The 17,270-nt window shown below is 33.4% G+C and overlaps 1 protein-coding gene across 1 annotated transcript; it reads left to right on the top strand.

Annotated features, from left to right (window-relative positions):
* Positions 1-6,261: 6,261 nt before the first annotated feature.
* On the top strand, positions 6,262-7,874 carry LOC100259317 (protein LURP-one-related 12). Its single transcript, XM_002266546.4, has 2 exons — positions 6,262-6,736; positions 7,298-7,874. The coding sequence occupies exons 1-2, from the start codon at positions 6,512-6,514 to the stop codon at positions 7,694-7,696; spliced, it is 624 nt and encodes a 207-aa protein (XP_002266582.1). The 5' UTR covers positions 6,262-6,511; the 3' UTR covers positions 7,697-7,874.
* The last annotated feature ends 9,396 nt before the right edge of the window (positions 7,875-17,270 follow it).

Here is a 17,270-nt window from a genome sequence, read left to right as displayed (position 1 = left end):
AAATTCTTTTTAATTTAATGTCATATTTTATTCATCTAGTATGTTGTTAAATAAACCTGGCTTGAGTTGAAGACCTTGAATTTAGTTGGACTTTGGCCCAATCCAGTGCGTTGGGCCTACGACCATGGCATAACGGTAAAAAATAAACACTCGGCCTCTTTTGTGGCGGTTAAAGTAGGCCCAAAGAAATGTAATCCGAAGCATTTAAATGTACATGTCGCAATTCGTATTGATGAGTCATGTTAGAGCTTCTCCCAACCATATTCCACAGTCATCTTCCTGGATCACTAGCAGGTGATGCAACTAAGAGTTCGTTCAAGAATCTTGGAGAGATATCATGGAAGGGAAGAAGAAATAATGAGGCCAAAAAATTGACTGCAGAGAGTGGCTCAGGAAAAAGCTGGACCGCGTGTGAGTTAGACAAAGATAAGTTGGTCGATAAAAAGCCCAACACCTAGGCCCATTTCTCACTTTCGAGAGGTCACGATCTCGATCCACATGGCAATTAATTTAGACACATTTGCGCGTAAATTTGCATGGTAAATCATGTCGGTTGTCGGGGCCGACATGATTCACATTTTGAAATACCACTCTTGTAAATCATTAGAAAAGTATAATGTCATGTGTTTTAATTTTTTATAAAATAAATAATATAAATTTAGTTGATGATAGATTAAAATTATAAACCCGGACACGATTATAATCTATCAATCTAAATCTACTATTGAATTTTGAATTGTATTAACAAATCGTATTAAATTTTGTGACATGATATTTAAGGGGAAGAAAGTCAAAGAGGGCTTAGATCCACTCATTAAGAGTGATTCTGAGCAAGTATATGAACCCAATAGTCAAGTTGGTGCCAACGAGAGGTGGATAGTTAGTTTATGTCTCAAAAGTCCTCATACACGGGTTTTTTTGTAGCACAACGGATCCTTTTTGGGTGGTCAAAAAGAGTTACGTATTGTGCCGGTGCATGGTTTGACCATTATTTTGATATTTTTTGTAACAGGCACCAACCATTATTTCTTTATGTTTGAAATTTGAATCATTTTGAAGGGTCCTATGGGTTCGGATGTTGACGTGGGTGGAAGTTATGAGCCCATGTCCGAGTCTCACCTCAAATTCCTTCCACATTTACACTTCGGACCTTGCCCATTTGACCAAGGGAACCTCGTCGGTTCATGTCTTCTTGGGGAAATGCATGTAGGTGTAGGTTAGTGTTTGTTTGGGAGGAAAAATTCAAAAGTCCAGCATGGGTTTCCATGCAAATTGTCAGCTGTGGGCTGGTTTGATGTGACAATGAAGGAGCTAGCATTTGGGTGTTGCCAGACGGCCGGTGGATCAATTTCAACAACTCATTTCATGTGGCCCTAGCCAGCATTGCGTGTGAACGATGCACTTTCTTCCTAGATTTACCCATTCCAATTTTACTTCTAATTAGGCCCTATGGTGATAGATATTTTCATCAATCCACTAATGTCACATTAGTATCACGTGCAAAATTAGGGTTGAATGCCCTTACACCCAAGTCGTCTCATGTACAAATTGGTTTCATTGTTTGTAGTTGAATCCATTCAATTATAAATATTATAAACAATTGTTATTTTAAAACCTTAAATATCAAGTCCTAAGAATGACCTTATGTTTGTTGTGTTAGGTTAACAAAATCACAATAGGTCAATAATTTAGTCATAATTAGGCTTTTGAAGACACAAGTAGATTGATGGAGTAAGGGAAAAAAATTAGTCTCTTTTGCGTTTTCACCAACTTAATTGTATTCTTTAAAGCAACATGATAAACTTCTTATTTATTAAGCAATTGTCTTTGAAGGAACTTATGGTTATGGTGTGATTCATGAATGTTCTCTCTTATCTTGTGATTAAGTGTCATCATCTTGCCAAATCTATGATACCCAAATAAGCAAATTTGGCACAAAAATTTTCGTGTTAAGAAATTGAATGCAACTCGATTAAGTGTCATCATCTTGCCAAACCTCAATCCTCAAATAAGCAAATTTGGCACAAAAATTTTTGTATTAGGAAATTGAATGCAACCCCTTCTATAAGCCCACATTTGGCTACTTTTGGTGCTTCCTAAGAAGTGATATTTCTTTAGTAAGGTGTCCTACGAGTCTGAAATTAATTATTTTTATGGCTATTTGATTAAAAGGGTAATTGGAAACTCAATTTTGAAAATCTAATTCTTCATCATTTTTTTGGTCACATTCTGTAAAAATAATATTTTTGTTTTAAAACTTACACGTAAATAATTGAAATAGTCGCGGTCATTTATGTAAAAAAAAAAAAGTTACTTTTTAAGCAAAAATATGGAAGATGCTAAATTCATAATATAAGGATTATTTTATCCTTTTTAGCCAATTAATTTTTTTTATTAAAAATGTTTATTTAAAACTAGAAATGTACTTTTATTATAGGATGATATATAAATTGTGACAATCAATCGACTAAATTCCAAACATGAGACATTGATTACATGAACAACATAGCAAGATTTATATGATTTGTTTAATAAACAAGTTGGAGTATGATGGAGACAAACAATCAATTGACTTGATTATAACTTGTTAGATTTATTACCATGATTATAATCCATTTAAACTTTAAATGTACAAAAATTTCAAGAAATTATTATTTTGGTTGTTATAATTATAAAATGCAAGATAAAGTATATTATCAATTTAAACTTTCTTATAATTATAATATTGCAAATGTATTTATTTTTTCTTTAATTATTAGTTATCTAATTTTTTAACCCTAGAATGGTTAGAAGGTAAAAGAAACATCAAAATTTTATAAATTTATAAAAAGTAAAATTTATAAGTTTAAATATATGTAAAATTAATAAATTTTTATGGGTTATAAAAATTAAAAATAATAAATCCATAAAGTTAAAATGACCACATTATTATAAAAATGATATAAATGAATAGGGTTATGATATAAATATTGTAATCCAAAACAGACTCAAAGAGGACAAGAGAGAGAAGAAAAAAAATTTAGGATTTCTCATTATGAATTCTATTTAAAATAGATATAATATTAGAATTTAAATAGGTTTAATAAAAATATAAAGACTAATTTATCCTTACTTATAAAATAATAATAATAATTTTAATATAATAATTAAATAAATAAATAATATATTAATTAAATAATAAATATATAATTCTAATATAGTAACTAAATATATTAATAACTTCTAACATCTCCACAAACTACCCATGGGACCGCAAGAAACATCCAAAGTTTGTCAATTGAAAATAAAAAACGTGAAAGTGGGTGTGATTTGGTAAACAACTTTACACTCGTGTTGTTGAGAAATCCCTTAATAACCAATTGAGTTTTGTATTGTTTAATCAAAGTATCAAATACCAATATTTGCATGGAAACTATCTGTATTACTTAAGAAAGGAATCAATGCAAACAAGTTCAGACATAGAGATACTATAAAACTCAATAAGGATAGAAAAAATATATGCTCAAAGAAGAAGAAGAATAAGTAGATACAAAACTATAGAAAAAAGAGAAACAAACAAAATTTGGATTCATATCCAACAGATAGAAATCGATAAAATTTTGGATCTATATTCAATAAACAAAGATAGTCAAAATCTAGATTCATATCCAACAAACAAATATGAAATCAAATACCAAGATCACCCATTACGATATCCCATGATCAAACAAATACGAAAGTGATGAATGAAATTAAACTTTTTTCCATAAAATCACAAATCAAAAGTGCCATTAATGATGTGGAGGGAGGGTTTGAACCCATGACCTCTTATCAAATCAAGCTTTGATAACACATTAAAATCCAAAAAGGATTCAAAGATAAAAAGAGAGAGAAAAAAAAAAGATTATTATCATGAATTCTCTTTAAAATAGATACAATACCATTAGAATTTACTTAATAAAGAAAATAAAAACTAATTTACCATCACTTCTAAAACAAAAAAAATTAATTTTAATATAATAATTTCTAACAATAAATACCATTATATATTGGATTAATTTTACCCTTATCATATTTGAGTTCAATATATTTAATTATAACTGAAGGGAACTACGCTTGTATTCTCAAGAACACTAAAGTGTTGTATTCGCGAAAACACGGATGAACTCGTGTTCATGAGAACACAGGAATATGTCCATACATATTTTCCCATTTCAATAACCAATTTGAGATTTTGTCAAATATCGTTTCTATCCTACTTATTTGTCATTTTTCACTATAAAAAAAAAGTATTTTACGAAATTTCATATTAATAGTGGTTAAACGTATTTAGTGAGAGGTGAATGGATTGTATATTATATCTTGCTTCAAATGTAAGGAGTAATATACAATAATATCTTGTTTCAGATGTAAGGAAGATGACATTGCTTTTAGTGTCTTCAAGGTTACACTTTGTGGCCGGTCACATGCCCCAAGATCCAATCTTCCTCCATACCTTGCTTTATGAAAAGCCCTAAGAATAATTTCAAAAAATAGACAATGGACCCATAAAGTATCCATATACAACTTGACAAATCCTGTGGTTGGCATACATGATTTGTACTTTTAAATGAATAATGGTCCACGTTTTATTTGCATGGCGTTACATTATTTGATTTTTTAAAATGAAAAATGGTTCACGTTTTATTTGAATAATAGCATATTTTATAAAGATGGCAAGGAAAATTATCATATGCTACAAAAATTTGTTTATTTTTTTTAGATAATAATTCCCCACAAATTGATGTACATATTATTTAATTATTTAATATCACTATGCAATACTTAATGGTATCTTTTTGTTCAAGTGTCATGATTTTGTGTTTTAATACATTGAAGAACTTTGGTATATTATGTCCATAATTGGTCCTCTAAGCGAAATTTGAAGCAATGAGTTGGTGTGAACAACTCAACATCGCACTAAATTGAAAGGATTGACTTATTTGACTCAAATTTGATATATATATTTTTACAAGTTTCAGTTTAATATAATTATATTTGGGTTAAACTGGTATCAACTTATATAATCTGTTTAATAAAGAATTTGTTTTTGGGTTAAGTTGTATAATGCAACTTTGACCTAAAATAACTTATTTAATAATTACATCGATTAACCTGATTATTATCATAATTCATTTAACTCATATTAATTTGACTCATTTAAAATTTGATTTTAAAAATACATATCAATTGAATCATAAAACTTATTAGATTAAGGTGTTAATTGCATTGACTTAAATAAGACATAACTTGGTTATTAAATGAGTTTTAAATATACTAAAATTCTCCATAGGTCATTTGGTAGGCAAAATGAGAGTAAAGGGAAGAAAATGATCATACCTAAATATCTTTTTAGTCAAAATATATAGTAAAAGATATAAGAGAATGCTTAAATTTGGTTACCACAAGGAAGCTTTAAAGGAGGGGGACATGACTTGCCTTTCTCTTTACTCTTTTTATTGTTTGTATTGTGAAGAGAGACTTGGCTTTTCTCCTATGTCATTTGGTATTTATAGCTTTTATCCGTGGGAAACTTCTTTCCTTAGATTTGGGCTTTTTTTTGGAAAAAAAACAAAAAAGATTGGATTTTTCCTTTTTTTTCATGTGTCAATTAGGTATATATCGTTTTTCACTATTTTTGTCGGTAATTTTTTCTTAATAAACATGTCTTACGTGTCCTTTTAGTCAAACCATCATATTAATGATTTTACTTACTTTTGGAAAAAAAATTACTAAAATGCCTAGGATTAGGATTAGAGTTATAAAAGTTTTTATATTTTTAATTTATTAATGTGTTAAGGTAATTATCAGAACTTTGATAATCACACATCCTAAAAAAATCTTATAATTTTTCTTCATCATATATATCGCATCAATAACTTTTTGGATTGGATTAAATAGAATTTTGATTACTAAACTCTAACATAAAGTAAAGCTCTTAATAATTAAAAAATATATGTTTTAGTTGGAGGCTACAATTTTTTCCCAAAAGACAGAATATATTAAAATAATTAGAAAACAAAATATAACAAAAATAATTTATATCGGTAAGAAATTTACATAAATTTTCAGCTCTATTTTTCCGACACCATGTAAATCCGTATAAAACAGACATTCGAATACAAGGAATTCGAAATGTTTTTTGTTTTTTCCTTATTGTTTGTTTTTTTACTTTTTGTTTTTGTTTTAAGGATGGCTGAAAATTTCCACGTTGAAGAGACAAGACAGTAGAGAAAAAGGGTGTGCTGTAAACGGAGAAGCACCGTGTTTTACGGGGCGAGAGAGGGGCTGAGGCTGTGGGAAGTAATAGCTTAATAGGAGCCACATGTCCATTACCAGATAGACCCACCTCTCTTTTCTCCCTATTTATTTTCTTCAACGTCTAGAAATTCTCATCCTCGCATTTGAACTTTCCCATCTCCCAAACAGTGAAGATATCACATTGAAACCTCCGAAATCTCAATTCTGAATCATATTCTTCCAGAAGAAGGAGATGAAAGCAGGAGCAGTGGTTGAAGAGGGGTTCATCTACGAGGAAGAGATCCAACTCACTGTTTTCAAGACCTCCCTCTTCTTCACTGGCGATGGCTTCACTGTCTACGACCCCAAGGGCACGCTTGTCTTCCGAGTCGACTCCTACGAGCCTGACGCGCGTGACAAGGGCGAGCTCATTCTCATGGACGCCTCCGGCCGCTGTCTCCTCACCGTCCGCCGAAAGGTATTTTTACACTCCGCTCCTTTACTCTCCTCCCTCCGAGTTAACTCAGTGAGTCAAGTTAGTATCTAAGTACATACGTACAGATAAAGCAAGAATCGGAATTTTCTGAAAAGGGTTTTGCCTCTGTTCCTCATTTTGATCAAAGGGTACCAATCCGATTCCATTTTGACTAATCTAATCGTGGTGACTCGTCCCTCTTGTTGTTTCCGAGTTAACCCGTTGGGTTACCAATTCAGAGAAATGTAAAGAATCAAGCAACCTTAATTTTGCCGAACTGGGTTGCCGTTTATTCTGATTTTAATTAATGGGTTACCAATTTTTTACAGTTCACTGCAACAAAACTCGTGACCCGTTCGCTTGCACAGTCCGAGTCAACCCGCAGTGTTTTAAGCTTCATTATTTTCAAATTTTAAAAGATTAGTTTTTTATATAATTAATTTATTATAGCTATAGTCCCAATCGATTGTGCATCGGTTTACGCATGTGTGCTATTAAATAACCGAGTCAACTCAGCGAGTTTCCTGATTTTGTGTGTTTGACCGACTCTGTGATGTGAGTTAGAGGCCGAGTCTACATCAACGGTGGGAAGGGTTCCTTGGGGAGGGAATCGACGGGAAGAAGCCGATCTTCAGCGTGAAGAGATCATCGATAATCGGACGGTCGGGCGTGACGGTGGAGATGTACAGCAATCCAGGTGAGGACTACCAGATAGAGGGCTCCTTCAGCCATCGATGTTGCACGATTTTTAATGCAGCCAAGGAGTCAGTGGCTGAGATCAGACGCAAAGTGGATGCTTCAACGCATGTGATGCTTGGGAAGGACGTTTTCACCCTGTGCCTCAAGCCTGGCTTCGGTGGGGCTTTTGCCATGGGATTAGTGCTCGTTCTTGATCAGATCAGTGATGATTATGAGGATGATGGGCTTCAGGTGGACCCCGCCGCAAACGATTTAAGTCTTTAAGTCCTGTACCTTGATTTTGCGTTTTGTTCGGACCATGACATTTCTTTTTCTTGTGGTAATGGCCGCCGGCATCTTTTCTTGCCTCCGACTTTTGTTTTATTGTAATTTTATAAACGTGGAAAAAGAAAAAAGAAAAAGCCAATATATGTTAAAGTGAAAATAATAGAATTTCATAAAATTTACGTGGGTTTGGATTTTAATAATAATAATTTTAAATAAGATACAAAATTGATAATAGAATTTGAAAATTTATGTCAGTCTTGATTGGATTTACTTATTATAATTTTTATAAAAATTATTAATTTTTCAAACATTTAAAAGTATTTCATAAATTTCGTCAATTACTTAATTTTGTGTTTTCAAATACTTTTTAAAGTAAAATTGCTTTCTAAAATCCCTCAATCAAACTAAGTATACACATAAAAAATAAGAAAAAATATAAGATTTTTAACATTATTCGAAAATCATTGTGATCCTTATATTCATGAAGATTTATGAATCCACTTATTAGAATGAACGAGAAGAGTTATAATCATGAAACTTAAGCCTTGAGATCATGGGTTGGAGTTTTTCATATCAATTATAGCCCTCAATTGTTCATATCATCTAGTGTCTTGAGTTCACAACCCATAGTCGGGCATTTGTTATTGAATTCCTTTATTATAAGGTCAATGACCCATATGCTTATGAAAAGAACAAATGGACTTGGTTAAGGAGAACAACTACAAACAAAAAGGAAAGCGTGGTCTTTTATTAATAGAATGGACTGACACACCAAGATAGAAATGATGATAGAATTTTCCTTTAGAAATCACACAAGGAGATTTAGCCAACTCCTTGAACTGTCAATAAATTCCTTGGTAAAATTAGAGAACATTTACAAAATCTTATGTTTTACTTTATTTATTTATTTTATTTTATTTCATTCTTTTATAACATTGCCAACTCTTTTTTGGTTTTATTCTTTTTATTTTTGTTATTATTGTTTGACAAGAGAATGTGGGTTGCTGTTCAACTCTCACTAAGGCACATGCACTCAAAGAAGGTAAGAAAAATATTTTTGGAGGGAAAAAATGATTAAAATTGTTGCATACATATAGAATGAGGAGACCCTACATAGAAAGAGAATCATTCTGATTTTTCGAAAAGGAGGGGAAATAAAAGAAAGGAAAGTGGGTTTCCTTCAGCAGATTGAGTTTTTGGGAGGCTGATACAAATATATAAAATAAAAAAAAGAAGGATTGCAAAAAGGAAGAAAAGAAAATAAAGATAGAAAAAAAAAACCTCTTAATTGTGATCACACTCTCTAAAAAATAAAACCTTAAAAATAAAATTGTTAAATATATAATAGAAATAAACTCGTCAATGATCATATAAATTTTTTTCTCGAAGGACACTGCTTTTTCAACCCTATGAGCTGATTGGGCAACTCAACTCTTGACATTCTAAACGAATTCACAATCTAACAAAATCATTGTCAAACAAATCCTTAATTTTTATAAAACATCAATTCTATTCTTTAAGAAAATTAATATTCCAAATAAGCACCAACTTGTTTAAAATTAAATCTCCAATCCAAATTCAAAATTAAATGTAAATAAAAGTCCAAAACTTTTCCCCACTTTTAAATTCTCGCATCTTGTTTAAATTTTTTTTTTCCAAAAATGTGACATCATGTTGATATCACTTTTTGCAAAGTGATTAATTATCAAAATAAATTACTAGTAGTGATATATATATATATATATATATTTGTATAGTCCAAATAAAGGTGAATAATGGTGATAAGGTAGGTATGTATTTGTCTGCCAGAGTCTCTATGTCTATATGTCCAGATGTGTTTGTTTTAGAAGGACCATTAAAGTTCAATAATGCCACTTGTCATCATTAGTTTCGCAGAGATCAATGTGGACCATTAAATTAGCATATAATAATATTGTTTAGAAAGCAAGCATCTTCGAGCTTGAAGATGAGACAGGAATCGAATTTTCAGGATATCCATAATCCTACCTTGAAATTCTCTATGATTATATTCTCTATGGAAATCATACTTCAAAATTCAATTCAAGATCTTCTCTTTTTCTTTGTGCTCAAATTTTTAATCCTCCTAAAAGTAGTGCCCGTTTTAGAATATAACAATAAATTACATATAAAAATTTAGGATATAAATTTACTTTATATATTTTTAAAAATTTAGAATCTGACCGAGTGTGCTATAAAAATAGTTTTTTATTTTTAAAAACAAAAAACTGTTTTTAAAATTTTTGAACACTGTTTGGTCGTTGTTCTAGGAAAATAAATTTTAAAAATAAAATAAAATAGAAAATAAATTTTAGAAAATAAGTAGTAGTTATTTTCATTAATTTTTAAAAATAAAAGGAAAATATGAGTCTATTTGACTATATATTTTGAAATTTATTTTTAAAAACAGTTTTTAAGTTAAAAAATAAAAAATGGTTTTTAAAAACAAGTTTAAGAAAATATGATTAAACGGTACTAAAATTGGATATAGTAATTTTTTTAATATTTTAACATTTTTAAATTAGTTTTTAAAACTATTACAAATATTATTCATATATTATGTAAATAATAAATATGATTGATATTTTAATTATCAAGTGTTATTTATTTCTTGTTTTCAACCCCCCATAAAAATTAAATTATATTATATGAAAAGGTCAAAGGTTATATAAATTAAAAAAAAAGTCTCATCATAAAAATAAAAAGTTGCTAAGTTGTTATAAATGGCCGGTGACGCATATGCCTAAATTTGATAGAAAGTGATGTCTCAGGGATTTATTTATTTATTATAAAGTAGTGACAAGAGATTTTTAGAGTGGGCCTAGACAATTTGGAGCCTCAAAAATGTTTGGATCAACTTTAAAGATTTTGATGTTGGGTTTTGCCAATATAGTGGGAATTTTTTTTGCTACTTTTGGTCTTATCCACCGAAAGGGGAAATGTGTCCACATTATTTTTCTATTCCTCAGTCATAAATTATAAAATACTAATCATCTAAAAATAATTTAAGTTTCATCGATTTACTGGTTAAAAGTATCACTTAGATGATCAAATGCAATACTTTTGACAAAAAAAATAAAAATGAAATATTAATTATTTTTAGATGAATATTTGAAATTTGTATTTTATAAATTTAAAATTTTATTTTATGGAAATTTTATATGAATGTATGTGTAGACCCCCAAATTGGGATGAATTTTAAACATTCTTGCATCTAATTTTTCAGCCAAGTGTCGCGTCCCTAGACAGCCATGTGTCAATCCCTGATTGGCCATCATGGAATCAGAATAGTGTTTTTGAAGGCCAATCAGAGATTGACACCTGGAAAAAGTGAATCAGAAGAATATTTGGCTGTTGAGAGGAGCGTAGGAGAGGGGTGCTTTTTCTGCCGGCTGAGAGATATTTTGAGAGGATTTTTTTCTGTTAAGGGGATGCTTTTTGAGTGGAGTAGTGGAGGCTGCCAGCTGGGTGAGGTGCCTGGGCTGCTGGAGGATGGTCTGGGAGGAGGCCGTTAGAGATATTTAGAGAGAGAGAAGCTAGGTGAGGGGAGGAGTTTTCCATTGCTGTATGGGAGACGAGATATTGGAGAAGCTGTAGAGAGAGAGAGAAGCTAGGTGAGGGGAGGAGTTTTCCATTGCTGGAGGAGAGTGAGAGAGGAGGGAGAGGGGTTTTTTTTTTTTTTTTTTTCAGCTGCAGAGAGTGAGGGTTCCTAGCGGGGTTTTTCAGAGAGTTCTGAGTTTCAGAAGGAGAGGTGCATTTTGGAGGCTGGTGGCTGCAGAGAGGGATATTCTCAGAGAGGAGAGGAAACAGGGAAAGTTCACTAAGAGAGCTAAAATTTGATTCTCGTTGCTTAAGGAATCCGGTATGTGCACAATTTTTCTTTCGTCTCTCATTATTCATTGATTTTCCTTAACATAATGCTGTTTGGGGTGGATGTTGAAGGCCACTGATCCGTTTGTTGATATATATGCCTGCATTTGTGTGGATTTGCCCGTTTTTAATTTTCTCTGCTCCTATTGTGGTTATGAAATGCTCAAGAATCATGCATGCATTTGATGTGTCTTGCTCACCTGCTCTAAAGGTTCACTGATGACCCATGAAGTGAATTTTCTAAAGCTTTCTTTATTTATTCTTTCCATTTTATGCTCTGTTTCTTCACCCTTCCCTGTTCCTAGTACCCATCCGTGACATGTATCAGATTTCAAAGAGGAAATCATGATACAAGTGACACGAAGGCAGAGCTGCATGGCAAGAGGGAAGTTGGCGTGATAATTCATTTATATAAACTCCAAATGTTAATTGAGGGGGTTTTGATCTCGTTACTGAACTGAAACCTCAATCACCTAGAAAGGTAGCTTGAAATATTCTGGAAATGGCTTATCTGATAAAATAAACTGAGCAAAAGTAAAACCAGAACAGAGAAAACAATTCCACACTTTATTTGTACTGAGACAACCAATAAATAGGCAATACAATCAACTGGCTTGACAAAGCCATAACAACAAAGGCATAAAAATAGGACCATGAAACCATGTTTCATTAAATCTGCTACCACCATCACCAAAAATCAGGAGATAATAAAGAGACTCAATAAACAATTTCCTATAGACCAGGACAACATAACAAATATAAGACTCAACATAAAACAATTTATTAAAGACTTGGTCAAATGACCCATTGCACGAAGATATTTTATCACCCTTCCTTAAACTGATATCTGCAGAAATCAGTTTAGGAATCAATTTGCAAAACCTTTCCTGAAGCAGCCACAACCTCCTTTGAAGAACAAACTCCAAGCATACTTCGAAGTTTCATAAAAACAGCAGGCTTGAGGGGCTTAGTCAAGATATCTGCAATTTGATCTTCACTTTTGCAAAACACCAAATCAATAACTCCATCTATACATAAATCACGCAAGAAGTGGTACCTCACATCAATGTGTTTGCTTCTCCCATGTAAGACTAGATTCTTTGAGAGTTTTATTGCAGAGAGGTTATCACAGTAAATCACTGTTGGACCTTGTTGCTGGTTGTACAAAACTTCAAGTAACCTTCTCAGCCAAATAGCTTGACATGAGCTTGATGCTGCAGCAACGAACTCAGCTTCCGTAGTTGACAAAGTCACAATCTATTGCTTCTTTGATGACCAAGTAATAGCTCCAGAATTCAACATAAACACTGCTCCAGAAGTGCTCTTTCTATCATCAAGATCTCCAGCATAATCACTATCTGAAAAACCAATCAAACTTGATCTTTCACCCCTTTTGTATAGAATCCCAAAGTCTACAGTACCTTTCAAATAGCGAAAAATTCTTTTTGCAGCCAAAAGATGAACTTCAATTGGATTCTCCATGTATCTACTGATTAAATTGACTGCGTGCATAATGTCTGGTCTTGTAGATGTCAGATACATAAGACTTCCAACGATCTGCTTGTAAAGAGTACTATCCACCCTCTTTCCTGCTCCACTCTTTGAGAGTTTCAGACCAACTTCACTTGGGGTGATGACTGAATTACAATCCTTCAACATAAACTTGTCCAAAATCTCTAGAGCATATTTCTTTTGAGAAATGAAAACACCAGCAGATGATTGCACTACCTCAATGCCAAGAAAATAGTGCATTAATCCCATATCAATCATATCAAATTCTTTCATCATAGACTTCTTAAAATCAGCAAGCATGGTTTTATTATTACTAGTATAAATGAGATCATCAACATATAAACACACAATTAAAATCTTCTTATCAACACCATATTTAGTGTAAAGAGTGTGCTCATATGGACATTTAATAAAACCTTCCTCAGTAAAATAAGCATCTATACGACTGTACCAAGCTCTTGGTGCTTGTTTCAGTCCGTATAGTGCTTTCTTTAACTTATATACCTGATTCTCATAACCTTGCTTCACATACCCAGGGGGTTGATCAATATAAACTTCTTCTTCCAACTCTCCATGCAAAAATGCTGACTTCACATCTAACTGATGGATAGACCATGAGTTTTGGGCAGCCATGGATAACACCAAGCGAAAAGTGTCAAGCTTTGCTAATGGAGCAAACACCTCTTTGTAATCCACTCCGAATTCTTGCTTGTACCCCTTTGCAACAAGCCGAGCTTTGTACTTATCAACTCCACCATCTTTGTTCAACTTCGTTTTATAAACCCATTTAACACCAATGGATTTCTGCCCTTTTGGAAGTTCAACTAGCTCCCAACTATTATTTTTCTCTATAGACCCGATCTCCTCATTCATAGCCTTATGCCACTTTAAATCCTTGATAGCTTCTTGGAATGTAATGGGATCACAATCTGATAACAAAGCATAATCAGCAATTGTATCATAGTTATCAGATTGAACTCCAGTTACCTCAAAATCTTGCATCCATGCGGGCCTTTTTCGAACACGGCGAAGTTGTGATTCAGCAACTACATTACTCTCTGTTGCTGTTGATGAAGTTTCAGCGGCTGTTGGAGCATCATTTGGTGGACTTTCAGGTATAGAAACCGTAGGAATTTGTTGTTGTAGAAGCTGCTGCCTTTCTTCTTCAGCATCATTGTCAAAAATGACTTGAGTAGGCTGCTGCCCATTCCAATTCCAGGTGCTCTCCTCATAAAAAATAACATCTCTACTGGTCACAATCTTCTTCGTGAGTGGATTGAACAATTTATATCCTTTGGATGCTTCACTTATGCCAAGAAAAAACACATTTTTCACCCTTATCATCAAGTTTCTTCCTTTTCTCATCTGGGACATGTGCATAGGCGATGCAACCGAAAATTTTGAAGTGATCTACAGCTGGTTTCCATCCACTCCAAGCCTCCTCCGGTGTCATGTTTTGAACAGAAAATGTAGGACTTCTGTTCAACACATGGATACTTCTATTCACTGCCTCCGGCCAAAAACTCTTTGGAATTTTGCCCCTTACAAGCAAGCTCCTCACCATGTTGAGGATGGTTCTATTTTTTCTCTCCGATACACCATTCTGTTGCGGTGTATAAGCAGCCGTGAGTTCTCTTCGTATGCCTTGATCATCACAAAAATGTTCAAATTCATTTGAACAATATTCTCCACCACGATCAGTACGGAGAATTTTGATGGATCTTCCTGTTTCTTTTTCAACGCGTGCCTTGAAGCTTTTAAATGCACTAAAAGCTTCTGATTTTTCCTGCAAAAAAGAAACCCACGTTTTTCGACTATAATCATCAATAAAGATAATTAGATATTTTTTACCCCCATTAGAAGTTGGATTAATTGGACCACAAATGTCAGAGTGAACCAGTTCCAAGACATTCTTTGCTCTTCGCGACTTTCCTTGAGGGAATTGAGAACGATGTTGTTTGCCAACAACACATTCTTCACAAACTTGAGAAGGAATGGAAATTTGAGGAAAACCTGTCACCATATGTTTCTGTTGGAGAGTTTTTAATCCACCAAAATTCAAATGGCCATAGCGTAAATGCCAAAGCCATGAAAAATCTTTCACTTCAGCCATTAAGAAAGACTGGACACTATCAATCTTCAATGGAAACAACCTGTTTGAAGCCATTTGAACAACAACAATAGCACATCTCGAAGGATCATATATCTCACAAGCACCCTTCTGAATTGTTATTATGTAACCCTTTTCTTGCAATTGACCAGCACTTAACAAATTACTTTTCAAGTCTGGTACATAAAAAACATTGGAAATTGTTTCTACAAAACCATTCTTGGTTCTAATATTAATATCACCCTTTCCCATTACATTCACAGTAGAACAATCACCAAAGCTCACTGAAGAACGAAAACCTTCATTTAGAAAACAAAAAGAAGACTTACTACCACACATGTGGTTGCTGCAGCCTGTGTCCACATACCACACTTCTGCCTGAGGTTGTTCATTGACTTGAGCAGCCATCAACAAGGTTTCAACTTCTTTCTTTTCTGCATAATTAGATTTCTCTCATTTTTCTTTGTCGTTAGGTAATTTAGTATAACATTCAGAACGGTAATGGCCAAATTTATGACATCTAAAACACTCTACCTTGGATTTGTCAAATTGTTGATTTCGGCCTCTGCCTCTATTTTGGAAATCTGGTTGATCTTCATCAACTCTAAAATTGCCTCGTCCACCTCTTCCTCTACCTCCATCTCTAACTCCTTGAACTCCTCTTCCTTTGCCTCTACCTCGATCTGCTGATCTATTCATTGTCAAAGCGTTGTTGTTAGTTGAAGCCTTTAAAGCTTGCTCCTCCTTGTCCTCCTGGATGATTTTCTGCTCATGAACTAACAAAGATCCTTGCAACTCGTCAATTGATAGTTCATCAAGGTCTTTCGATTCCTCAATAGAACAAACAACATAGTTAAATTTTGGCGTCATTGACCGAAGAATTTTCTCAATAACAATCACGTCCTCCATCTTCTCGCCATGAATTCGCATTTTGTTGATGATTGCCATTGTTCTTGAGAAGTAATCAGAAACTGATTCCCCCGGTTTCATTCGAAGTGTTTCGAACTCAGATCGAAGTGCTTGAAGCTGCTGCCTCTTAGTCCTCGTTGATCCCTGGTACTTCTTCTTCATGGAGTCCCAAATCTGCTGGGAGGTGTCCTTGCACAGAATAGTTTCCAAGATTGAGCGATCAATAGCTTGGAACAAATAATTCTTTGCCTTTAGATCTTTTAATCTTTGTCCTTCAATCTCTGTTTTCTGCGCATCCATCATTGGTGAGTTCGTTGCTGGTTCTGCTATCCCTCCAGAGACTACTTGCTAGTACTCTTTAGATCGTAAGAAATTCTCCATCAACATGCTCCAATAGTCATAGTGACCATCAAAACGTGGAATTGCAGGTTGCACAAAATTTTCAGAGGCCATTGTTTTTTTTTCTACTACTGAAAGAAAATAAACAAAGATGCTGCTATATGACTCTCTGTCTCACAAACTCTCTGTCTCTGTTTTGGCACTCTCAATTCTCACTTTCTGGTTTTAACCCACTTTTCTAACGTTAACCGGGCTCTGATACCACTGATAAAATAAACTGAGCAAAAGTAAAACCAGAACAGAGAAAACAATTCCACACTTTATTTGTACTGAGACAACCAATAAATAGGCAATACAATCAACTGGCTTGACAAAGCCATAACAACAAAGGCATAAAAATAGGACCATGAAACCATGTTTCAATAAATCTGCTACCACCATCACCAAAAATCAGGAGATAATAAAGAGACTCAATAAACAATTTCCTATAGACCAAGACAACATAACAAATATAAGACTCAACATAAAACAATTTATTAAAGACTTGGTCAAATGACCCATTGCACGAAGATATTTTATCATTATCTGTGCTGGGATGAGTATGGGTAGGATTCAGAGAGGTTCTTTCTGCTTCTCTGCTAATGTGATGACATGACGAGATTCAATGCAGTGCTGCCCATTATTATATAATCTGGCTTTTATGGGAGCTGGTGGCTGCAATTTATCTATTGCAGCTGCAGTAAGAGCAATTAAGTCGTGGAGCTAAGTGCGTCCATATACTTGTTTCTCTCTCGTGTATTCTGTCCGTGATGA

Source organism: Vitis vinifera, chromosome 9 (assembly GCF_030704535.1).
Source record: "Vitis vinifera cultivar Pinot Noir 40024 chromosome 9, ASM3070453v1".
NCBI lineage: Eukaryota > Viridiplantae > Streptophyta > Magnoliopsida > Vitales > Vitaceae > Vitis > Vitis vinifera.
This window is presented reverse-complemented; position numbering and strand designations above follow the sequence as displayed.

Bases quoted from the DNA above. Each gene is read 5' to 3' on its own strand.
- LOC100259317 (XM_002266546.4), top strand. From the start codon at position 6,512: ATGAAAGCAGGAGCAGTGGTTGAAGAGGGGTTCATCTACGAGGAAGAG. The intron at 6,737-7,297 runs GTATTTTTACAC...GATGTGAGTTAG, and splicing joins TCCTCACCGTCCGCCGAAAG to AGGCCGAGTCTACATCAACG.